Source organism: Lacerta agilis, chromosome 9 (assembly GCF_009819535.1).
Source record: "Lacerta agilis isolate rLacAgi1 chromosome 9, rLacAgi1.pri, whole genome shotgun sequence".
Lineage (NCBI taxonomy): Eukaryota > Metazoa > Chordata > Lepidosauria > Squamata > Lacertidae > Lacerta > Lacerta agilis.
The window spans coordinates 38,541,317-38,562,749 of NC_046320.1; the positions used below are offsets into that span (position 1 = coordinate 38,541,317).

Consider the following 21,433-nt stretch of genomic DNA (forward strand, 5'->3'; position numbering starts at 1 on the left):
CTCACCATAGAGATGCGGCCTGTTGGCGAGCTACGCGCCGCCGCCGTAGACAAGGGTCAGAGCGCCGGAAGCGCAGGGCGAGGCGGCCACTCTGCGCTGACGCCATCGCTTAGCGACGTGGTGTCTGTGAAGCCGACGGGAGGGGAGGGAATTGGCGGAGAAGGGGGCGTGGCCACGGAGCCGCTGGCGTCGGCGCCGGACGCGGGAAGCGTAAGTAGCGCTGCTGTTGCCGGTTCTGTTGAGGGAAAGCTGCGTCCCTCAACATCCTCGCTCTCCTTCGCCTGTAATATATGTGCCCTTTTTCCCCACAAGAGAAGGAGATTAGGCCCTTAACGCTATCAGTTAGGATATTTATCGCGCGCCGTTAAAATTCAGGAAGAGGTAAGGTAGCAATGGAGACGCCCGTCCTTGCCCACTTGCCGCTCTTCCTTCCCCAATGGAGGGAAACGGTCCCCCCCCCCCAAAAAACACAGACCCAGCAGCCAGATGTAATGGGAGACAAGAAAGGAGAAAAAAGACTGAGTGGAGAAAAAGAGAACGAAAGGACATGGGATACAGAGATGAAGTGGAAGTGTAGGTAAAGGTGAAGGTAAAGAATCCCTGGACGGTCAAGTCCAGTCAAAGGCGACTATGGGGTTGCGGTGCTCATCTCGCTTTCAGACCAAGGGAGCTGGCGTTTGTCCACAGACAGCTTTCCAGGTCATGTGGCAAGCATGACTAAACAGCTTCTAGCGCAGCGGGACACCGTGATGGAAGCCAGAGCACATGGAAATGCCATTTACCTTCCCTCCACAGCAGTACCTATTTATCTACTTGTGCTGGTATCCTTTCACACTGCTAGGTTGGCAGAAGCTGGGATAGAGCAACGGGAGCTCATTCCATTGTGTGGATTCGAACCGCTGACCTTGCGATCTGCAGGTGTAGGGAAACACTTCGAGTCAGGGTGTAGAAAGAGAAGAGGTACCTTCTCAAAACAGAAGGATTTGACCAAGGGAGAAAGTGTCCCTGCTCATGAGCAGACAACCTTTCCTTCATGACCCCTTCCCTGTGTGGGTGTACCCAAGAAGCTAATGTCATGTGCCTTTACCTCAGCCCGAGTCTTGATGTTGCTCTGTTGGTTCAATGAACTGAAGGAAGGTGGTAGGCAGAGACTTGACTCAGGTTAGTGAGGCACAGGTGCTGATCTGGGTTATCTGACTTTTCTGGTAAGTTTATTACCGTGCATGTGTGCGCTCAAAACAATGCACCCTGCAAAAGGCACAGCATCTCCTTATGTCTTTTGTTAGAAGGATGGCTTTCTATGTGGCAGCACCTGATTTAGGGCTGGAATGGGTGAGAAGCAGGGCTGTGGGCAAAGTACTTGCTCATATAGGCATTCCACAGGCACCCCTGTCACAATTAAATTCATTGGCCATTGGTGCCACTGACACGCTAATGCTTTAAGGAAACTAGCCAGCGCAGATGCTAGGTGGATTTAAAAATTGCAGGTTGCATGCGTAACACTTGCACATGTGTCCACTTTACTCATGTCCATTTGGACTGTCATGTTTCAGAACTTCACATTCATAGCACATGCATACACATGACGCATTCAGCCGCCACCACATATGAGGACTGCTCATGTTGTGAGAACAGCAAAAACAGCTTGGTAAGCCTGCAAAAGTCTGTTAAAGTAGCAGCATTACTTGTTTAGAAGAAGATGGAAGGCTGTGCTTTGCAGCACCCTAGCACATATTCCTTGGTACTCTGAGAGGGATGTGAGATAACATCCTATCAAAATATGCCCAACCTAGTTGTCCACTGTGATGGAGTCTCAGGCAGCCTGAGTTGAATCTGATACAGTCGTTCTGCAGACTTCTTCATTGCCTAACTGGCCACTCAGCCTTCTCTAGCAGCCACTGTTAATGAGATCCAGCTAGGATAATAATAACTAAAGGAAGAGGAGGAGGAAGTGATGGCAGCAGCACCTAGGACTTGCCTTGGCGGCAACTCATCTCCCTCAGCTGAAGACTGTTGGGGACAGGGGGAGTAAAGGAGGCAGTAGTCAGGTCCTGCAACAGTAGCATACCTGGGAGGAGAACACTTGCTTCTTGCCTTCAGCTATTCAAATGTCAATGACCAGGCTTGGTTTTTTAGCCAATACTGTTAGAAATTTTATAGTCCATTAGGATTCATCTCATTTGACAACTTATTTTAGTGACCATTATGTCTGATTACTGTGTCATTTTGGCTTCTTTGGAGCATATCTGCACTCAAAATTTGAAATAGGTTCTGGTATACGTAACTATAATAGTTTCAAGCAAATTAACAATATGAAATACTGCCAGGCAACAGTTTAAAAGGTAAAGATACCCCTGACTGTTAGGTCCAGTCGTGGATGACTCTGGGGTTGTGGCACTCATCTCGCTCTATAGGCCGAGGTAGCCGGCATTTGTCCACAGACAGCTTCCAGGTTATGTGGCCAGCATGAATTTGCCGCTTCTGGAGAACCAGAGCAGTGCACGGAAACGCCGTTTACCTTCCTGCCAGAGCGGTACCTATTTATCTACTTGCACTTTGACGTGCTTTCAAACTGCTAGGTAGGCAGGAGCTGGGACCAAATAACGGGAGCTCACCCTGTTGCGGGGATTCGAACCACCGACCTTCTGATCGTCAAGCCCTAGGCTCAATGGTTTAGACCACAGCGCCACCCGCATCCCTAGGCAACAGTTAAGGAAGGGCCGAAAGTGGCTGGCCTCTCACAAGAACTGATGGAATGGCCATGTTTCCCTTCTCTCCAAAGCACATAGGCGGCAAGGCATTGCATTCAGGCAAATGAAAAGGCTGGCAGTAGAGGGATGGAGTGACTTGTCCCATCTAGCATAGAACCAGGTGGACTGCCAGAGAAGGGATGCCCTTTCCTCCTGGCCCAGCTTAAAAACGCAGTGGGTTGCTACAGGAGGGATGGAAATTTCTGTACTCTGTTGGTGGGCTTGTTTACAAGAATGGGTTTGATTATCTAGAGGAAAGATCAGAAATTGCAAAAACTGGTCTTTTATTAATTGCAAAAACAGTCTTAACCACCATGTCCTATATTGTTTGTCTCGCAGAAAAAAGTGTGCCATGATGTCTGACTTCCCGAATATTTGCTCTGTATTTGTGTCTAGGGAAACATTCTTCATTTGTGTTGCATGAAGATTCTGCTTTCCAACCATGAAGCCAGCATGTTATTACAATGGAAAATTGCTTCCTAAAAGGCAATTGGTGCATGGTTGCAAACCACAGATTCTTGACATTTTGAAGAATTTGAAAACTGCTTGGAAACCAGATCTGAAACACTGGAAATAGTTATTGCTATTAATAAATTTGAAACTGTTCCAGTAGTTGTAACTAATACAACTTAAAGGTCTCTTTGAATTTTTCCATTGTGTAATTATTTTAGAATTCATTCCTGATAATGGCTCTTGTTTCTATTGTGACTAGATCCGCAAAGTACAATTTAATTCTTTTACTGCTTGTGCTAAATAGATGATGGACCACAACAACAAAAAAGATAGTAGTTTGTGGATATTTTGTTCAGAAAAGACTGCCTTCTGGCGTCTGATCTGGGAATTTCTCTTTTAATTACAGCTTAAATATGCATTATTTTTATTATATTAATTTGATACATTTCAGCTAAATCGATGATTAATTACTCATGCAAAATAAATGGAAGGAAAAATAAAAAGGAGAGTAAAAAATGCTGATTATTTTGATTTGTATTCCAAGGAGTTCAGAATTAGGACATCTATGATGCTTTCTCACTTTATCCCCACAAGCTTGTGGGATGGAGAGATACACATGGCCCAAGTTCACACAGCTGAGTTTTATCCTGAGGGGGGGGGGATTTGAACCTAGCTGTCCCTGGTCCAAGTCCTAACTGTCCCCTATTCCGCATAGGCTTCTGAAAAGGAAAAATGCAATTATACAATTCTTTCAAAGTTGGTTTAACTTTAATGAATATATTTTGCACAGATTTTGTTCCCACTAGTCCAGATAGCTTAATATGTCTTGTTTCATTTTCTGTACAGTGTTCAGACTAGATATTCTTGTAGCCTCATCCCATTGCATGTTTTTACTGAAGTTAAGTTCAACTTATCGGTACTCTTCTGTAAGTGTATGTAGGTTTGCAGCCCTACTGTATAACTGGACCAAGAGTGGCTAACCTGGAGCCTTCCAGAGCTGCTGGTCTGTTAACTGCTGTCAGTCCCAGCCAATGTGACTGGTGGTCAGGGGTGATGGGAGCAACATATGGAGGGCCAAAGGTTAGCCTCAACTAGACCATGCATAGTCTGAAATATATCCTTATTAATCTGATATATCATCATTATTGAGTTTATCATCATTATTGCTTCATCAAGAGACCACAGGGTAGTTTGCAACATAAAATGCAACTTATTCGTAGACTTTTCCCATACAAAATTTTAAAAGTGAGGATTGTGGTCTTAAATGCTGTAGCGCCTTCTTCAGTATGTTAGGTTTCTCTTTTCCTCTTCCAGCAGCCACTCAGTAGCATGTATGCAATTCCTTGTTGCCTGTGGCTACCAGGTGAGTGATTAAATAAAAAGATATATATATATATCTCCAAGTAAAGTAAAGAGGTTCCATCTGTTGTGCTAGCATCAAGTGCAGGCATATTTAATTAGTTGACTACATATATGCTATTTGCATGTGCCAAAGAGGCTGTCTACATTGCCACCAAAAGTTGCTGTGTTTGTGGCAGACTCTCAAAATATTGTTCTTCCGTCTCCTTTGTCTTGAACCTGGATTATTTTTTTAAACACATTTGTAACTTCTCCTTTTCCTAGTGAAAAATGACCACTGCTAACAAGACACCACCCGGTGCAGATCCAAAGCAACTGGAAAGGACTGGAACTGTTCGAGAAATTGGATCACAAGCTGTTTGGTCACTTTCCTCTTGTAAACCAGGTAAGTGCAAAGTGTGCATATACAAACTATTCATATCTGCTGAATTTCTCAAATACTACTTAGACAGAGTGATTTTCTGTGTCAGTTTAAATTATCTAATGTGTATCTGCCTTTCTACGTTATATGGCCTTTTGATCTAAGAAAAAATAGAGGAATTTGGAACTGTACCAATTGTCCAATATTGCTAGTGGAGTTTTCTAGATAACTATGGTGACAGTACTCTATTATTAGTTTGCTCCCATGTTCAGAACAATAACAGGGCCTCCCAGATCCTAGGATATTTAATATTACAGTGGAACCTCGGTTTTCGAAAGTCTCGGAAGTCGAATGTCCCACGTGGCTTCCGTATTGAGTTTTCCTGTAAGTAAATGCTCCTGGAAGTAACTGCTTCAGTTTTTGAACATTTCGGAAGTCGAACAGTCTTCCGGAACGGATTATGTTAAAAAACCGAAATTCCACTGTACTATGATGTTTTTGACACCTCCATCATGGGAGTGCAGTGGTGAAATCCATATGTACTTTTTCACACTAGGATTTGGTGTGGATCAGTTACGAGATGATAATCTAGAAACGTACTGGCAGTCTGATGGATCACAGCCTCATTTGGTGAACATCCAATTCAGGTAATGAATATTATATATATTGGATTTTATGCAGTCGTTATTACGTTCATTGCAAGAAGGCAAAAGATAGAGGCTGCAGAAGGACGAGTGTGTTATTTTGTTTTATTTATCATAGCTAATCCCCAAACATGATTTGTAGTAAAATGGTCAGAAGTTATAACTTTTGAAACTAGGTCTACTGTAGCTTGGCTTCATAATATTATAGTTAGTGGATATTTGGCTTGTTTAAATCCACTGCTGCCTAAAGGTCAAACATAATGATTGAGGAAATCGGAACTTGTTTCAGGGCTAATAGTTCTGAATTAGTTTCTATAAGCTCAGAATCCAATTGATTCCCTTTCTCAGTAGCTTTAGTTGTTCTCATATTGCTGCAAGTTTGTCTTGACTTTGAACTCCATCCACCTTTGCATGTGTTGAGACAAGACACACTTTATTGTTCATATGCTTACCTGGAAAGAAAAATAGTTGAGAGGTGCAAGTTACCCATAATGGCCTTCCCTTCCCCCATCCTTAGATTATATGCATATAATTAGGCATTTGGCTATTTTTACTGTAATTATTTGTATGGTTTTAAAATTTCTGTCAATGTTTACTGGTTTTTTAAATGATTTTTTTCTATGCTTTTAGCTGTGTTTTTTTTTTAATCTGTAAGCTGACTTGAGTCCCTGTCGGGGGGAAAAACACGGGGTTTAAATAAAAATAAATATAAAAAATTATACAAGGAGAGTTAAGCTTTCTAAGGGGCTGAACATCAGGATAACAAAGGAAGCCAATGATCCCTTAACTGCAGAGCTGTCTGCATACTTCCATGTCTGCTGTATGCCTAACCCAAAGTGTTCTGAATGAACTTGAAGGTCTTGGAGCACATTGGCCTAAACATGCCATTCCATACACTGGTGCTGATAACCTTGCAGCGCAATTGTGACCGTGTCTACACAGAAGAATGTCCTTTTAAATTTAGTGGGGCTTACTTCTTCCAGTGAGGAACACCCTTTTGGTGCCTTCCTCCTGTCTGCACAGCCATATTGAAGGCATAGTAGAACTGGCCTTTGAACGAGTCTCTTTACAAGTATATTATAAAATAATGGACATTGTTCTTGATATGAAACAATTCATTTCTGTCAGCTGTCTTTTGTGTTAGGGATTTTCACCCACCATTCAAGCATGTTCCCAAAGTGGCTTGTAATGTTTCAGAATAAAATAATTAAGATAGACAATGATAAGTTAAGTGTTGAATTTTCCATACTAAGTAAATATATACTGTATAGGACTGTCTGAGCCCACATTGATCAGTGAGATCCTCTGAAGGAGTGCTATTAGTTTTTCCCCTTTTTGCAGAGGCCAAAATGGCCTCTACTTTAGTGTTGCCAGACTGATGCTATGGAACACCCTTCCACCAGAGATTTGGTAGGCAGCTCTTGAAGACCTTTCTATGCCAGTGAGCCTTTGCAGTTGTTTAATTAGCCAGTCACTAACAGTGATCTGTATTTTTAACAGTGTTTTATGTGCTGTTGTTTAATACTGTCCTGATTGCTTATGAAATAGCAGTATAGAAATACGTTTATAAATAAATAAATAGCACATACATATATACAGTGGTGCCCCGCTAGACGAATGCCTCGCTAGACGAAAAACTCGCTAGACGAAAGGCATTCGCTAGCGGAAGGCTGCCCCGCAAGACGAAAATGTCAATGGGGCTGCCTCGCAAGACGGATTTTTTTTTTTGCACGAAAACCTCCGCGCTCCATTGCCGCTTCGCTAGACGAAAAATTCGCTCTGCGAAGACACTCGTAGAACGAATTATTTTCGTCTAGCGGGAAACCACGGTATTGGGTAATTCTTAACAGGGCTTCGGTTTTGCCATTTTTAATTATTATTTTTACTTACAGGAGGAAAACAACAGTGAAAACGCTGTGTATTTATGCAGATTATAAATCAGATGAAAGCTACACTCCAAGTAAGATCTCTGTCAGGGTAGGAAACAACTTCCACAATCTACAGGAAATCCGGGTAGGTGTGCTTTACTCCTTAAAAACATTTTGTCAGACCAGTTATTTTTAGTCAGAGAATACATTGTCTATGATGCTTGATTTTTTTTTTACGTGACATTAAGTAAAAGCTTTCCAGAAACAATGTAAAACAAGTTGAAACAAGGTAAAAAGGCTACATAGCAAATAAAACTTAGCAGTGTACAAAACAGAGTTAAAAAGTTAAAGAATTAGAATCTAGCAAAGAAACATACATTATTTAGAGGTATTTAAAAGCCACTGCTATCTCCATCTCATGAATTAGCTGAGGGAGGTTCTATCATTGAGAAGACCCACTTGAGGAGACAGTGGGGCAACTTCTCATTTTGTATTCAGTTTAAAGTTAACACAAATTGCCAGAGCAGAAAGAAATTGCATTAACTAGGGCAGGCATAGGCAACCTTCGGCTCTCCAGATGTTTCGGACTACAATTCCCATCATCCCTGACCACTGGTCCTGTTAGCTAGGGATCATGGGAGTTGTAGGCCAAAACATCTGGAGAGCCGAAGGTTGCCTATGCCTGAACTAGGGTTTAGAGCAGGCTTCACCAACCTGGTGCCTTCTAGCAGTTTTGGACTACAAATCCCATCAGCCCTAGCCAGCAACGATGGTACCAGCTTCACCAAGTTTGGTTTAGGACACATAAATGTGTGCGAATGTGCCTGCGTTTCCATATTACGCAAATTCATCCCCCCACTCCACCTGCATTACAGCATTATGTATAATTATCCCCAAAGACGAATAATGTTAGGTAGGTCAGCTTTCCCACTTCCATAAGCACTGAGTTCCTAATTGCACTGAGTTGGTTACAATTGTCTCATCTAAAGAAGCATCACAGTTGCATCCTGGGAGTTTTAATTTAATCTCTGGGTCAAGAAAGGAAACAAAACCTCATTTTTTTTTAAAAAAAAGTAGAACTTGCTGCTTTAAATGAACATTCAGAAAGTTCACCCATTGGTGATGTGTGTATGTGTGTGTGTGTGATTGCTTCTGCTGTCTGCAAAAATATTACATATTCAGGAGGCGTTTATATCCTTCTGAATGTATTTGCCCTCAGTAACAAAGACACTGGTTGGCTCTGTAGTGTTAGGCCATCCTGTTTTAAGAAGTGATTCCTGGTTGGCTGGGAGCAGCCACTTGCCTGATCCAGAAAGAATTGCCCACACTCTGAATCGCTCTGCTTGCATTTAATGATACAGTGAAATCTGTTGGGGTATGTGGGATTGTGATGTCATCCTGTTCGCTGTGTGATCCCATATTGGCTAGGATAGCTCCTGTTACAAATACAAGGAGAAAAAAATAGTAATTGGAATCGTGGGGGTGGGGTAATACAGAAAGGGCAGCATATAAGGGAAATAGCAGAGAACAGGATTGGGCAGAGAACACTCACAATTACTGTGGTGTTTTCTTTCTCCAGGAAGTCAAAGGTTTCTGTCCCACATCCAAAAACGTTACTTCCAACATGAAATTAAAAATCCTCCTCCTTATCTGTACTTCCTTTTTTACATGTAGTGTCCACTAGATGTCATTGTTGGCTTTAAATACTAACTATTGGAGTCATGCTCCACCACTCTCTATACTCGCAGTAAACAATTATACTTCTATAATGATATGTAGTTCTACGTGCATCCTTGGTAATTTGCAGGGGCCCAGGGAGAAACTTGAAAACTTCTGCTCTTCAGGCCACCCTTGATGTGTGTGCGAGAGAGTTTTGAAAATATGCTTCAGTGGACAATTTTAGGTTTTCATAGACACAGATTATAAACCAGGATGCCTTTCTCAACTGTTGCCAAGCTATTCTGGAATACCATCCCCCCTGCCCCCCAACCTCCAAATGTTTGTTTCCTTTTTGTAGTTTGATAGTTGTTGTTGTTTTAATTCATGGAGCAACAGTGATCTATACGCAAAGTGGTTTTGTCTTATTACATTATTCAGTACTCACAAACAGAAAACATGTCACAAGTCATATTGCTTTCCTTATTGCTCCTTACAGCCTGTGATTTAACAATAAATTAATAAGAATATGTGTCTTTAGTCTGTTAAGCACTAACACGTCTGAAATCCTGATCCTTCTGTAAATTGTTACTGTCAGTGCTTTGTTGCGTGGCTCCCAAGTTTATTGTTGACATCTGTTTGTCGTGGGAGACAATGGAGGAGTGAGTCTTTGGGGTGAAGTCAATCTGTTGGGAGAGTTACAACGCATGATACAGGAGAGACATGTTTCGTTGCAGCTGGGGCAGATGAAAGCATCCGGTTGTGCTGCTGCAGATGCACCGTGGCGTTTCTTCTCTCTGTGCTCCTCCCAGCGGTCATACCACCTCTGGTCATGGCTGTGGATGCACAACCTGACTGTGTCCAGACACTGCTGTTGTCTGCAAGGGATTCCCACATGTTGGGGTGATGTTGCTACGTATTGGTTTCTACATGCTTATATAAAGTTTGGAGAAATCGCAAGAATTCATTAAAATTCTACAACCCAATTCTGTACATATTTATTCAGAAGTTCAATTTGGCTTTCTCTCAGATAAATGTGCATAGGAGAACTTTAGTTCTCTGTGGGCATGTTTAAAATGCCAATACATCTTTTTGATTTTTATATCCTAAGGCAGGTAATTAAAGAAGGCTATCGGTGTTTTTGGACATAACACTACCCCATGATTTATATGAGCAAATGTCAGCAGGCCTTTGGCTCACATGCTCTTCTCTCTCATTTGTTCATCTGGTGTAGCCATGATGAAGAGAGGTGAGGCTTTAAGTTTAGTATTGTCTGAACACAGGCAAACGCTAGTTGATCTGAACAAAATTAAGTTGTAACAAGACAGCTTCATAAATTATGGCTTGAAGTTAATTGGTTTCAACTAACCATGGTTAAAATTAACCACAATTTTTCTGAATTCAGATGACTTAACAAGCCCTGGTCAACCTATGAGAGGATGCTAAAGTTTCTGAACTTGCATCTGCTTGGGGTGTGTGTGTGTGGCATAGTTTGTGAGCCCAAGACTTGTTGCATCGTGTTCTCAGTATGCAAAACCTGAATCAACCCAATGTAATTTTAAGTTATTTTGAGCAACGTTAGTTCTTTCTACAGTTATTCTCTTGTTTTGAGGCTGATTAACTGGGTGGAAAATCCAACTAAATAATTTTTAATATTTTTCCATGGATGCTTGCCCAGCTCATAGTGTATAATGAAAATCCCATGATGTTGTCCCGTATTTCCTCTCTGTTTACAACTGTTATAAAACAATGCCTTCTTAGTGTTAGCTGAGATTTTGTACCTGATATGAAGTGTGTGTTTACCTTTCCTGGAGTAGCTACTCTAATCTGAAAAACATTTAAACTTGGGAACCAAAATATGTATATTATTGTGCTTTGAATAGTTTCAGTCTCTGGAAACTGCATTTGAACTACATTTTTTCAACTTTTTGAGATCGTATCCTGTGAATCCGTCAGCATTTGGGAAGAAACAGTAATTTGTCCAGCTTCACTATAAATTATTTTTTCAACCTGCCATTCTGTGGTAGCATTAGCACTGGAGACCTTTATCAGTGTGCTTAGAGGGTTTTTTAATCCTGGGTTTAGCAACATGTTTATTTTTGTCAGGCTTTTCTCTGTAAAAATATTGTGATCTGTAAAATGCACCTAAATGAATGCATGAGAACTGTTCATAGTGGGACCTTGTGGTGAAGAGCAGGTAAAAATCTAAGAAATAGTGACTATAGTATTAGCTGGGGTTCTGGAACTAAATAAGAGAGATCCCCCATGCAATATCACCAGCTGCTTTTTAAAACTCCCCGTGAGGTTCAAAAACAGTGGGTTGTATGGGAAAGCTGCAAGAAACCCAATAAAAAGCCTCATTAGTATATGAAACTACAGTAAGTAGTTATCTGACTGATGGGATCTTGGCCATGCAATTTGGTACAAACAAACAAACAAAAAACAAACATTGCCAAGGCTAGGTCCAAAAAAGGTTAAAACAAATAAGGAAGAAGAAGAAAAACACCTTTTTATCCTTCCTATTATATATAACTAGTGGTTTCAGCCCGTTAAAATAACGGGCGCTAGAACATATGTGGAGGGGGCTTCAGCAAAGTTGTTGTTTATTTTTATTTTTAAAGACAGGCATGGTACCTTCTCCCCTGAAGCAGAGTTACCTTTTAGGTTGCTAGGACCCCCAATAAAAATGCAAAAGCCCACATTAGGGAGCTCTTTTTTTATTTCCTGTCACAAAATGTGTGTATTGTTTTGTTTGTTTCTATGCTCTTGCTGCGCCTCCCTATCCCGCTCAGCCTTAGGCTGCCATCCTCCCGTGTGCGCTTCTTGGGCAGTTGAGCTCCTCCAGGATTGGCAGCGCAGGGTCGGGCTGTGCAGGTCGCCGGGGCGCGGGCGGGCACACCCACAGGGCTCTTTCCACACTGGTATCTCCTTGCGTTTGTCCCACTGCCTACGGCTATGCTCTGTCCGCCACCCCGCGACTCATTTCGGTGCCATTTGCGCTTTGAATGCCGTGGAAGGCCTCAAACCCGCCCGCCCCCCAATCTCACTGGCCCAGGGGCACAGCTTGGGGGTCTGCCGACGCGCGCCCTGCCCGCGCCCGCTTTGCCTCAGATTCCCGCTGCGGGAGCAACAGCAGCAGCAGCAGCAGCAGCGTCGGAGGCAGCAGCAGCAGGGTCTGCGAGCCCGCCCTCAGCCCGTGCCTGCCTGAGGGGAAGGGGTGTGGGCGGAGGAGAGAGGCGGCAAGGCGGTCGGGCCAAGGAGGCCTGCCCAGCAGTGTCTCGCCGCCCCGATGGGCGGCCGGGCCGGCGGGAGCAACAGCGGCAGCAGCAGCGTCGGCGGCTTCTCCCGCAGCCTCCTCAAGCTGGCCGCCTCTCCTGAGCGACCTGCGGAGGCGGCTGCTGTGGGCTTGGCGCTACAGAGGCACCGCTGAGGACGGTGGCAGCCGGCTGGCGCCGTTCCCTCTTCTGGAGCACCGACATTCCAATTCAACCGCCCCGCTTCAACTGCTGACGCTGCTCGTGGCCCGATCTCTCTCCATCCAATCCCTGTGTCCCTGGGGCACATGCTCAGTTGCGCAAACCCAGAGACACACGGACTGGACGCAGAGACACTTGCATTTTATATATATAGATTAGCAAAACATTTTACCATTGTGGCAAATGGCATTTAGAAGGTTCTGAACACGACAAATATATCCAGTAAAGGCAAGTGGCTTATCAGCATAGTCTTTGTACACTGCACCATGATATATGACCTACGAGATGCTTTCTGAGCCCATCCAAATGTTCTACCCTCCCTCTTTCTAGGGAAATAACCTACAGTGTGGCAGCATTAATGTGTGAACATGAAGTCATGATTTAGCGCTAGTTGGACAAGCCTCCACAAACATGAGCAAAGCCTTGGGCTCTTCCTGTATGGCCAGGAGGAGGACTTGAGCCGAGTTTCATTTTCACTTTTAAGCAGTAGTGGGCAGTGGGGTGGAGTGCGCCACTCACTTGGTTTCCAGTTGGTCATGTTACAGGGAGGTAAAGGGTGGGTAGAGAAACTGGCACAATGGAAACACACTGGCAGTAGAACTGGATTAGCTCTGCTGTTGTGTTTACCCCTTGCCACCCTTCTGCCTCCTAGTAAGCAATAGCAGCGCAACCAGGCAGAGGTCAGGGGAGCAGCAGTGCCACAACATGCCATACATTATTAAGAAATCCTGGCATAGTGTTATGTTGGAAACAAAAGTCTAGGTTTAATCTAGGTTTAAAGCAAAGTGTGGTCAGTTTTCAAACAAGTCAGTTTCAAACCACCAGTTATGAAGCTGGTTGCTTAATTAACCATTGTTTTAAACCAGGATCCTTGGTTCATATGTAACACTAATCTGAGATTTGTTGAAAGCAAAACTAAACTCTGCTGAAGTTCTCATCCTGCTACATAGCAAGAGGGGAGGATGGAGCATATAAGCCCAGTGCTTTACTTAGGTTTGTGGAAGCCTTGCCTAAGTAGCACTAAACCATAGTTTGGTGTTGCCTGTGAACTGGGCCTGTGTGTAAACTGTGGATAGACCCAACAGTTCAGGCTGAAAGACCTATCGTAAATGCATTGTAATGGACTGAGTTAAAGCAAACAACCATACGGTAGGCTGGACTATAGCCCATTTATTCTGCCTCTGTCTCCATATATCTTCTTACCATATCCTTGGCGCATAGAAGTTGGGATTCTTTATAAGGCATGTCAATTTAATTTTAAAGTCATGAAGTGTTGGGATTCAGTGGGGCTTCTTCCAGTTTTATTTATTTATATAGATTTATAGCCCAGACCATACTGAGGGCTCACATAGCTAACATTAGTTTAGTAGTTTGTATATGTGTATATATGAGGCCATATACCTAAAAGAGCCCACAAAAGCAAATTGATCATTTAATTGGGCGGGGTGGGTTACTCTGCCCCTCCTGAGTGATATGCTCTTTTGTGAGATCAGAGGATCCAAAACACATAGATATTTCTCATATTTTGCACCGTTTTGCATCTTTCTATTTTCTTAGATAAGTACTGATGTTTCATTAGTGACTGGGAGACAACTCCACATTTTCTTCTTCTGATCCCCTGGTCTACTCAGTCATGGCCCTTGCCTTCTCCCAGTACATTATTCCAAATAACCAAGCTATGCCTTTAAAACTGGACCAGCTAGTATATGGTAGTGTTAAAGGACAAGGAGAACTTAAGAGGAGCTTGCTGGAGCAGGCCATAGCCCCACTGTTCTCACAGTGGTCAATCAGCATGGGAAGTCTAAAAGCAGGACCTGATTGCACAAGCAGTTGGCTGTATATTTATTTATTTATTTATTTGAGGTATTTATATACTTCTGTTGATCTGAAGATATCTAGACGGGTTACAATAATTCAATAGACTCACAATAAAACATCACTGAAGCTAAGAAAACAGATCTCAGTTGACCATCAGTAACATCAAAAAATAGAAATAGCACCATGGTATGCTTTCCTCAGCCTTGGAAGATGTGATAGCCAGAAGGACATGTTGCTACCCTATTTATCACCCTGGAATATTTGCTGCTTCATAAGCAGATAAGCAACTTCTATAAACTGGATGGCGGCTGTTAGTCAATGATCACACACTGAGGACTTTTCCATGTGTATAGACTATTGTTTTATTGCATTAGAATTTGTGAATAATTTTAATGCTGCCTGTTTGTTGAGTGACAGGTGTCTATTTGAACACTTGATTCTTCTGCTGCCAGCAGCCCAAGTCAGCATGGCCGGTTGTCAGGGATGATGGAGGTTGTAGTCCATAATATATTCAGGGCAGCAGGTTGGGGAAGGCTGCTCTCAATCATGGCTACATCCCCCCCGGGGGGGGGGGCGGGGCGGAGCGCTGTGGAACACATAATTCCTGTAAAAATGAAAGTGTACATATATGATGCATATGGATGATTCCAAAGAACAGCAACTAATTAAATGTGCCCAGATGGCTTTTGACATCTACTTTTATAATAACAACATTGCTACTCCCTTCTCCATGTTAAATGACAAGCTGTTTTGGAAAGTTGTTACTATTATAAGATCACAGGGTGGTTTACAGCATAAAAGTACAAAATGTCTATCATAACAGCAGCAGCAGTGACAACAACAATAACCATAACAACAACAAAAACCAATAATCCTCTCCTTGCAACACACACATTTTAAAGGGTCCAGGTCAGTTCATATGGGGAGAGGCAGTCCTTAAGGTATTGTGGCCCTGAGCCATTTAAGCTTTATAGGTCAAATCCAGTATTTTGAATTGGGCCCAGAAATTAATTGACAGCAAGTGCAGTTGGGCTAGGACTGCTATTAAATGGTCAAACCGTCTTGCTGCTGTGAGCTACCTGGCTGCCAAATTCTGCACCAGCTGAAGTTTCCAAATTGTTTTCAGAGGCAGCACCTCAAATAACATTTCACAGCCCCATGTATAACTTATTGCAGTAATCTAACCTAGAGGTTACCAGAGCATTGACAAAAGAAGTTAAGCTATCCCTGTCTAGATGCGACAGCAATGGATCCAGGAGTGCACCCAAGCTATGTACTTGCTCCTTCAGAGTGTGTGTGACCCCATCAGGAGCAGGCAACCTTCCATCCATCCTGTCTAGGGAACCTCCCACTAACCATGCCTCACTTTGCCTCTCCCCATATGAACCAACCCAGACCCTGTGATCATTATCTGATGCTCTTCTTCATGTGCCTCCTCCATGAGCAGTCTGGAGGGTGGCAACATGAGAGTTGGCCTTTTCTGTAGTGGCTCCCTGTTTGTATAATGCTCTCCCCAGAGAGCCTCACTTGACACCTTCACTACATATCTTCAGGCTTCAGGAGAAAACATTTCTCTATAACCAGGCCTTTGGCTGATTGAAATGTGTTTGTGGGAGGGGCGTTATTGTTTTGTTTGTTTTTTATTATGTATTTTGTGTTCTCATTTTGTATTTTTATGTTGTGAACCGCCCTGTGATCTTTGGATGAAGGGCAGTATACAAATTTAATAAATAATAATAATGAATAATCAGCCTTCTCTGGATTGTTGGCTCTCATCCAGTCCATTACCGAGGCAAGACAGCAGTCCAGCACATCCACTACCACACCTGTAGATGTAAAGGAGAAGTAGAGCTGTGTGTCATCAGCATTATTGAAAGCATACTCCAAAGCTCCAGATAACCCCACTGAGCAGTTTTAGTTGATGTTAAACAGCATTGGGGATAAAACGGAACCCTGAGGAACCCCACATTGAAGGCTCCACAGGGCCGAAGAGCACTCCCCAAGCAACACCCTCTGGAAATGACCATCCAAGCAGGACTGGAACCACTGTAAAGCTGTGCCACCCACCACTAACTCGGACAGCTGCTCCAGAAGGATGCCATGGGCAATGCTATTGATAGCCACTGAGAGGTTGAGAAGAATTAACAGGAACACAGTTCCTCTGTCTCTCACCCGACAGAGGTCATCATACAGGGCAACCAAAGCAGTTTCTGTGCCAATGTATCCCCAAATCACGTCATTGCAATCCTGATGGTTTACAATGTAAAATTTCCAAGCTTAATAATGGATTGGACTTTTTTAGGTGTACACGAGAGGTCCTTTATGGTTCATGCTCATAGTCTACAGAGCAAAAGAAATACAGGCATCTCTCCATTTACATGGGGATTATGTTCCGAGGCACCACATGCTTACGTTAAATCGCATATAATTGGAACACCCTTTTGGAAAAGCCTACAAACACCTTGTTCTGCCCCACCTTGTTCCATCCCCTTTTGTGACTTTTGGGGTCACTTCCAGGTTCAGCGTGATGCGAGCTCATTGCTAGTTCTTGTGGTTAGAATTATTAGCAATATCTCTGGACAGCCAGTGGTCTCCAATCTATAAAGGGGGCTGCATTTTGTTGTGGGTTCTGGATGTGGCCCACCAAACAATCCGCTAAGCTATTGGGCAGAATGGTCAATAGGTTGCTGGACTAACTGACCCTGTCACTATATAATAGAAACACTTGCAAACAAAATTTCCCCTGCCAACAAAATTGTAAGTGAAGAAATTCCATAAGAAATTGGAGTATCCTCTAAGAACCTTGGAATGCTATGATTCAGTCATTGGAGAGGGTTGGAAAATCATGTACTGAATGTGAGCATGCTAAATATTTCAATGAGTTTTGCTGTTTTGATAGGCATGTGTGTGTTAAAAAAAATCTTAAAAACTTGTTTTTTTTCACTTAGAGCTGGATTTCCAAGCAGTTGTTAAGTTAGCTAGTATACATACTTCTCCATGTCTCAATTTGTCTTCTTTCCTTGCTTTTGTTGTAAACTCCTATTTTTCTGATGAAAAGGCAAGAATGTTTGGCTTGCAACCACACTGTGTTGTAATGAGGGTGGAGTATGTTTGTCATTCTGTAGTGATGTCTGATTTTTGCATTAGTGAGCCAATATACAGAACAGTACATCTGGATATTCAAGAGCATGTTCCTGTGAATCTATCAGCATTGTGTACTGGTAGAAAGCAACTGCAGCAAATGGACTGCCCATCTTTTAAATCTGTTGCAGCAGTAATGAGAAGATTTTATTTAAACTATGAAAAAATGGGGGATGGGGAAAAGCATAATGCATTATTTCCTCTGAGAAAGAAGGACTCAGAAATACAGTCTCCAGTACATAATTTTGTCTGCTTAAATGATGTGAAATGTCACATGGAAAGAAACTGCTTTGGTTTGGAAAAGAACAGCAGGAGACAACTATTTTTAAATAAAATATAGCTGTAAAAATAAGTTCCGAGAACCTCAAAAGATGACATGCTTGGATTCATTATAAGCCACAGGGAGATTATTGTCTTCTTTTAAAAAGCAATGATCAAGATTGCACCTGATATCTAAAATGATAGTTTAGTTGACTGGAAAGCTAGCTTACAGATGGTGGCTTAAAAAAAAAAGTCCCTTAGATTTGTAATGAGGGGGAAATGATGGTATGTTTCACCTAAAGTAAGAGAGACAATATGTAATAAGGGATTTTGTGGTTTTACAGCTCAGTGCATGTGTTTGAAAGCTGTTCTCTCAGCATCGTGGGTGGCAGGTTATGCTACCATATAATGTATTGTAGTTGGCTCTCCACACTTGTCAGGGTTAGCGTTCAACCATTCGGAAAATTTTCCCATTGTTCTAGCATGTGAACCAAGACTAGCGTTGAATTCCCAATAACTTGACGGGGAAGGGGGGTGGAAGTAGTTTAATTAGAAAGCTTGAAATGTGATTACTTTTCTTACTGTCTTAATGTATTTTATATAATTCAAATCCTCAATCTGTGAACACAATCTGTTTACAGTTACACTTGCTCAGCTTTGCAATAGCACAGAACAACCTCATCTGCAACCTAACAGAAATTTTGTATACTCTGTTCTGCCTTTCTTCAGTGTTGGCTCTCCGTTTCCATCTTAAACATGTTTGCTTTAGATGGACCATAGCTTTTGGCAGCTTTTGCATTTTTAGCAAATAATACTGTTTCTAGCAAGAGTCGCAAGCAAAAGAAAACCAACAAAAAAACTTTGTGTGAGGTCCTTGCAAACTGAACCTTGGGAAAGTTATGTTTCTGTATTTTCTCCTTTGTGCTTCTTCCCTATTCGTGTCATGGTTATAAATTATATAGTTTGAAATGAAGAATTAAGAAAGTTCTATTTTGTGACACTCTCTTAAAAAAAATAGATGGGGTGCAGCTTTCTCTCTTTTATGTGCCTGGCTTTATTTTCTCTTTACCTGTTTTCAAGGCTGGCACACAGTGAAATAAGCAGTTATGGCATTGAAACTCCATTGTGCCAGGGCTTAATCCAATAAAAACAGAAATACCGCCTGCCGAGTTGTATGCAGTGTGCTTGTGTGAACATCAATGTCTGCTGTTCACACACATCCCCCCCTTCAAAGTTCTCTTTGGAATATTGGAGAGTGTACTGAGAGGTTTTTTTTGGCCCTTGTGTTTTAAAGGTTGTAGCGAATATTGTTCAGTTTGCTTTGGTAGGCTCACTAGATGTATTTCGCAGATGATCATTACTACATCAAAAAAGAAAAGAAACCAACGGTGGTGAGGGAGCTGGATAAAGTAAATAAGTGTTGCGTCAAACACACACACACACACACACACACACAACACCAGATGCTCTTCTATCCTGTATTTGTTTTTTCTGCCTTGAAAGAAAAAAAATTGAAGGAGTGTTTGCATGTATATGTGTGTGGTAGCAGGGGAAATGATAGCTTTAAATATTGACATATAACCATTGAAGATCTTAAACTTGGATTTCATTTTAGATGAAGTATACCTTGGCTGGATGATACCTTAACAACAAAATAATTGCGCAAATACTTGTAGTGTTAGAATGTTTAGATCAGCTGTATTCCATATTTGGTCAGATGCAATGTGCACATCATTTCCAAGATAAAAAGCTCCCATTGATGCTTGCTTTTTCTGTTTTGCTTCCCTTAGCTTTTTAATTAATTCCCACCCCCAACATAGAGTTTTCAGCATCTTCATTATAATTTTGATAGCTGATTTGCAGAGTTCAAGCGATGCATTGGCAGTTTCTAACTTACCTCTCAGGTAAACCATTAATGAAAGGGGGGGGGGAATGTAGATAGTCACAAATGCAAAAACTGCAAGCCCTGGAAAAGGTTTTTTTGAGTGAGGGGGTACTGCTTGGAATATATAATCTACTTTCAGTTTTTGAAATATGGCTTGTGTGCCTTTGTTCGTACGTGGTGGCCAGTTGTACATCATTGCAGAAACATTTACCTGCCATTATTGAAATGATGCAACCCTCCAAGTCAGCTAGAACCAGTGAGGGTGATTGTTGCATGAAGCTGTAACATAGTTATGATGCTTGTTGCACCATCTTTAAAATGCAGTTGAAATAAACCAACTCATATGAATGTATTGCTGCAATAAGAGCTCTGCAGCCACCCCCACCCCCCGCAAATGATTGCAAGCACAACTGGTACCACAAAACTTTATATATCACAGCATTACTCAAATAGTGATATCAGCTCTTGAAACCTGTATTTTTTATTCCCTGAAAAGTGACCCCCCCACTGGCAGAGTTGACCATCAAATTTGCCACATGGTTTTTTATTGCAGTCCACTTCCTCATTCTATACTAGTAAAGCTGAATACTTTTTCCTCTGTTCACTTGTCTGGGAAAAGATCTGGAATAGGAAAAACTATAATGGAGCATCCTGCTGCCTCCACCCCGACCCCTAAAATCTGTGGTCCAGGATCTGATGTGGAGGCGAGAATAACCCACCACCCCCAAGGGTTTGTCTGATTACATTTCCTCTTGAGGCATACAAGTGAACTGAGTGAAAGTCAAATTCTGGCAGCACCTCTGCTGAGCATTTAGTATGCCTCTTGCTTGATATGTTTTTTACCTTCGTTTGAATCCCAAAGATGTCTGAGTGAGCAGCGCACCTCAGTAGTGTATCCTGTTGTTCTTCTAACTAACATTAACATTGAATTGGAAGCTTGTATGATGCAAACACTACAAAGGATGTAAGATACTGGTCCAGTGTGGCATTCTTGGTCTTCTTATATTCCATAGCCTTTAGTATATTTCTGTTCAGTTGTGCAGATGCAAAATTACTTTAATTCCATTGCTTAGTTTATTTTTTAAAAAAATATAGATTACTCATTTTATTCATGCTCAGGAAATCTGTCTAGACATAACAAACAATTTTCAAAGTAAATTATGAACTTTCTTTTTGCACGTTCATAGTCTCTTTCCATTATATATGATAAAAACAGGACAAATTGAATTAGCAGAGAGTTGAAGTGAAGCAAAATTATTTTCCAACAGTCTTGTGTCTGTATGGGGAAATGGTGCAAAAAAACAAAACAAACCCCAAAACCACTGCTAGGAAATAACTAATTATTTTTTTCCTCAACATTTTGGCATGCACTTTTTTTTTACCTTCCCATATTTTTACTATGGCAAAACAAAACACCGTGGATTGTATCCAATGCAGCGTTTTTGGGAAGAGCACTTGCCCAAGGGCATTTCTCTGCTCCTTCCTTCTCATTGCAGCCTTTTGCATGCCACAAAAAGCCTGTCCTGAGGGTTGGGAGACGCTTGGGGAAGGCCTGGAATGTGAGGTGGGGGCCACACTGAGAGGGGGAATGGGGGTGGGTACCAAGTGGAAGCTACTTGCAGTCTAAGCAGTGTTATCACAAAAGCATCCCAGTTCTGTAGATAGACACATCTGTGTTAGTGTGCCAAGTGGCTTGCATTGAAGTGACCACAGTGACATCAGTTGCAGTTTGTTAATGTGTAACCTGTGTAAAGCAAATAG

At 42.1% G+C, this 21,433-nt stretch overlaps 1 protein-coding gene across 1 annotated transcript in view; it reads left to right on the forward strand.

Moving 5' to 3' along the window:
* Window positions 1–154: 154 nt before the first annotated feature.
* ANAPC10 (anaphase promoting complex subunit 10) overlaps window positions 155–21,433 on the forward strand; it is a 28,372-nt gene continuing 7,093 nt past the window's right edge. Inside the window, exons 1-4 of the mRNA XM_033161226.1 lie at window positions 155–210; window positions 4,827–4,947; window positions 5,480–5,570; window positions 7,460–7,580. Coding sequence (XP_033017117.1) covers window positions 4,833–4,947; window positions 5,480–5,570; window positions 7,460–7,580 — 327 coding nt within the window. The 5' untranslated portion in view covers window positions 155–210; window positions 4,827–4,832. The remainder of the gene's footprint in view (window positions 211–4,826; window positions 4,948–5,479; window positions 5,571–7,459; window positions 7,581–21,433) is intronic.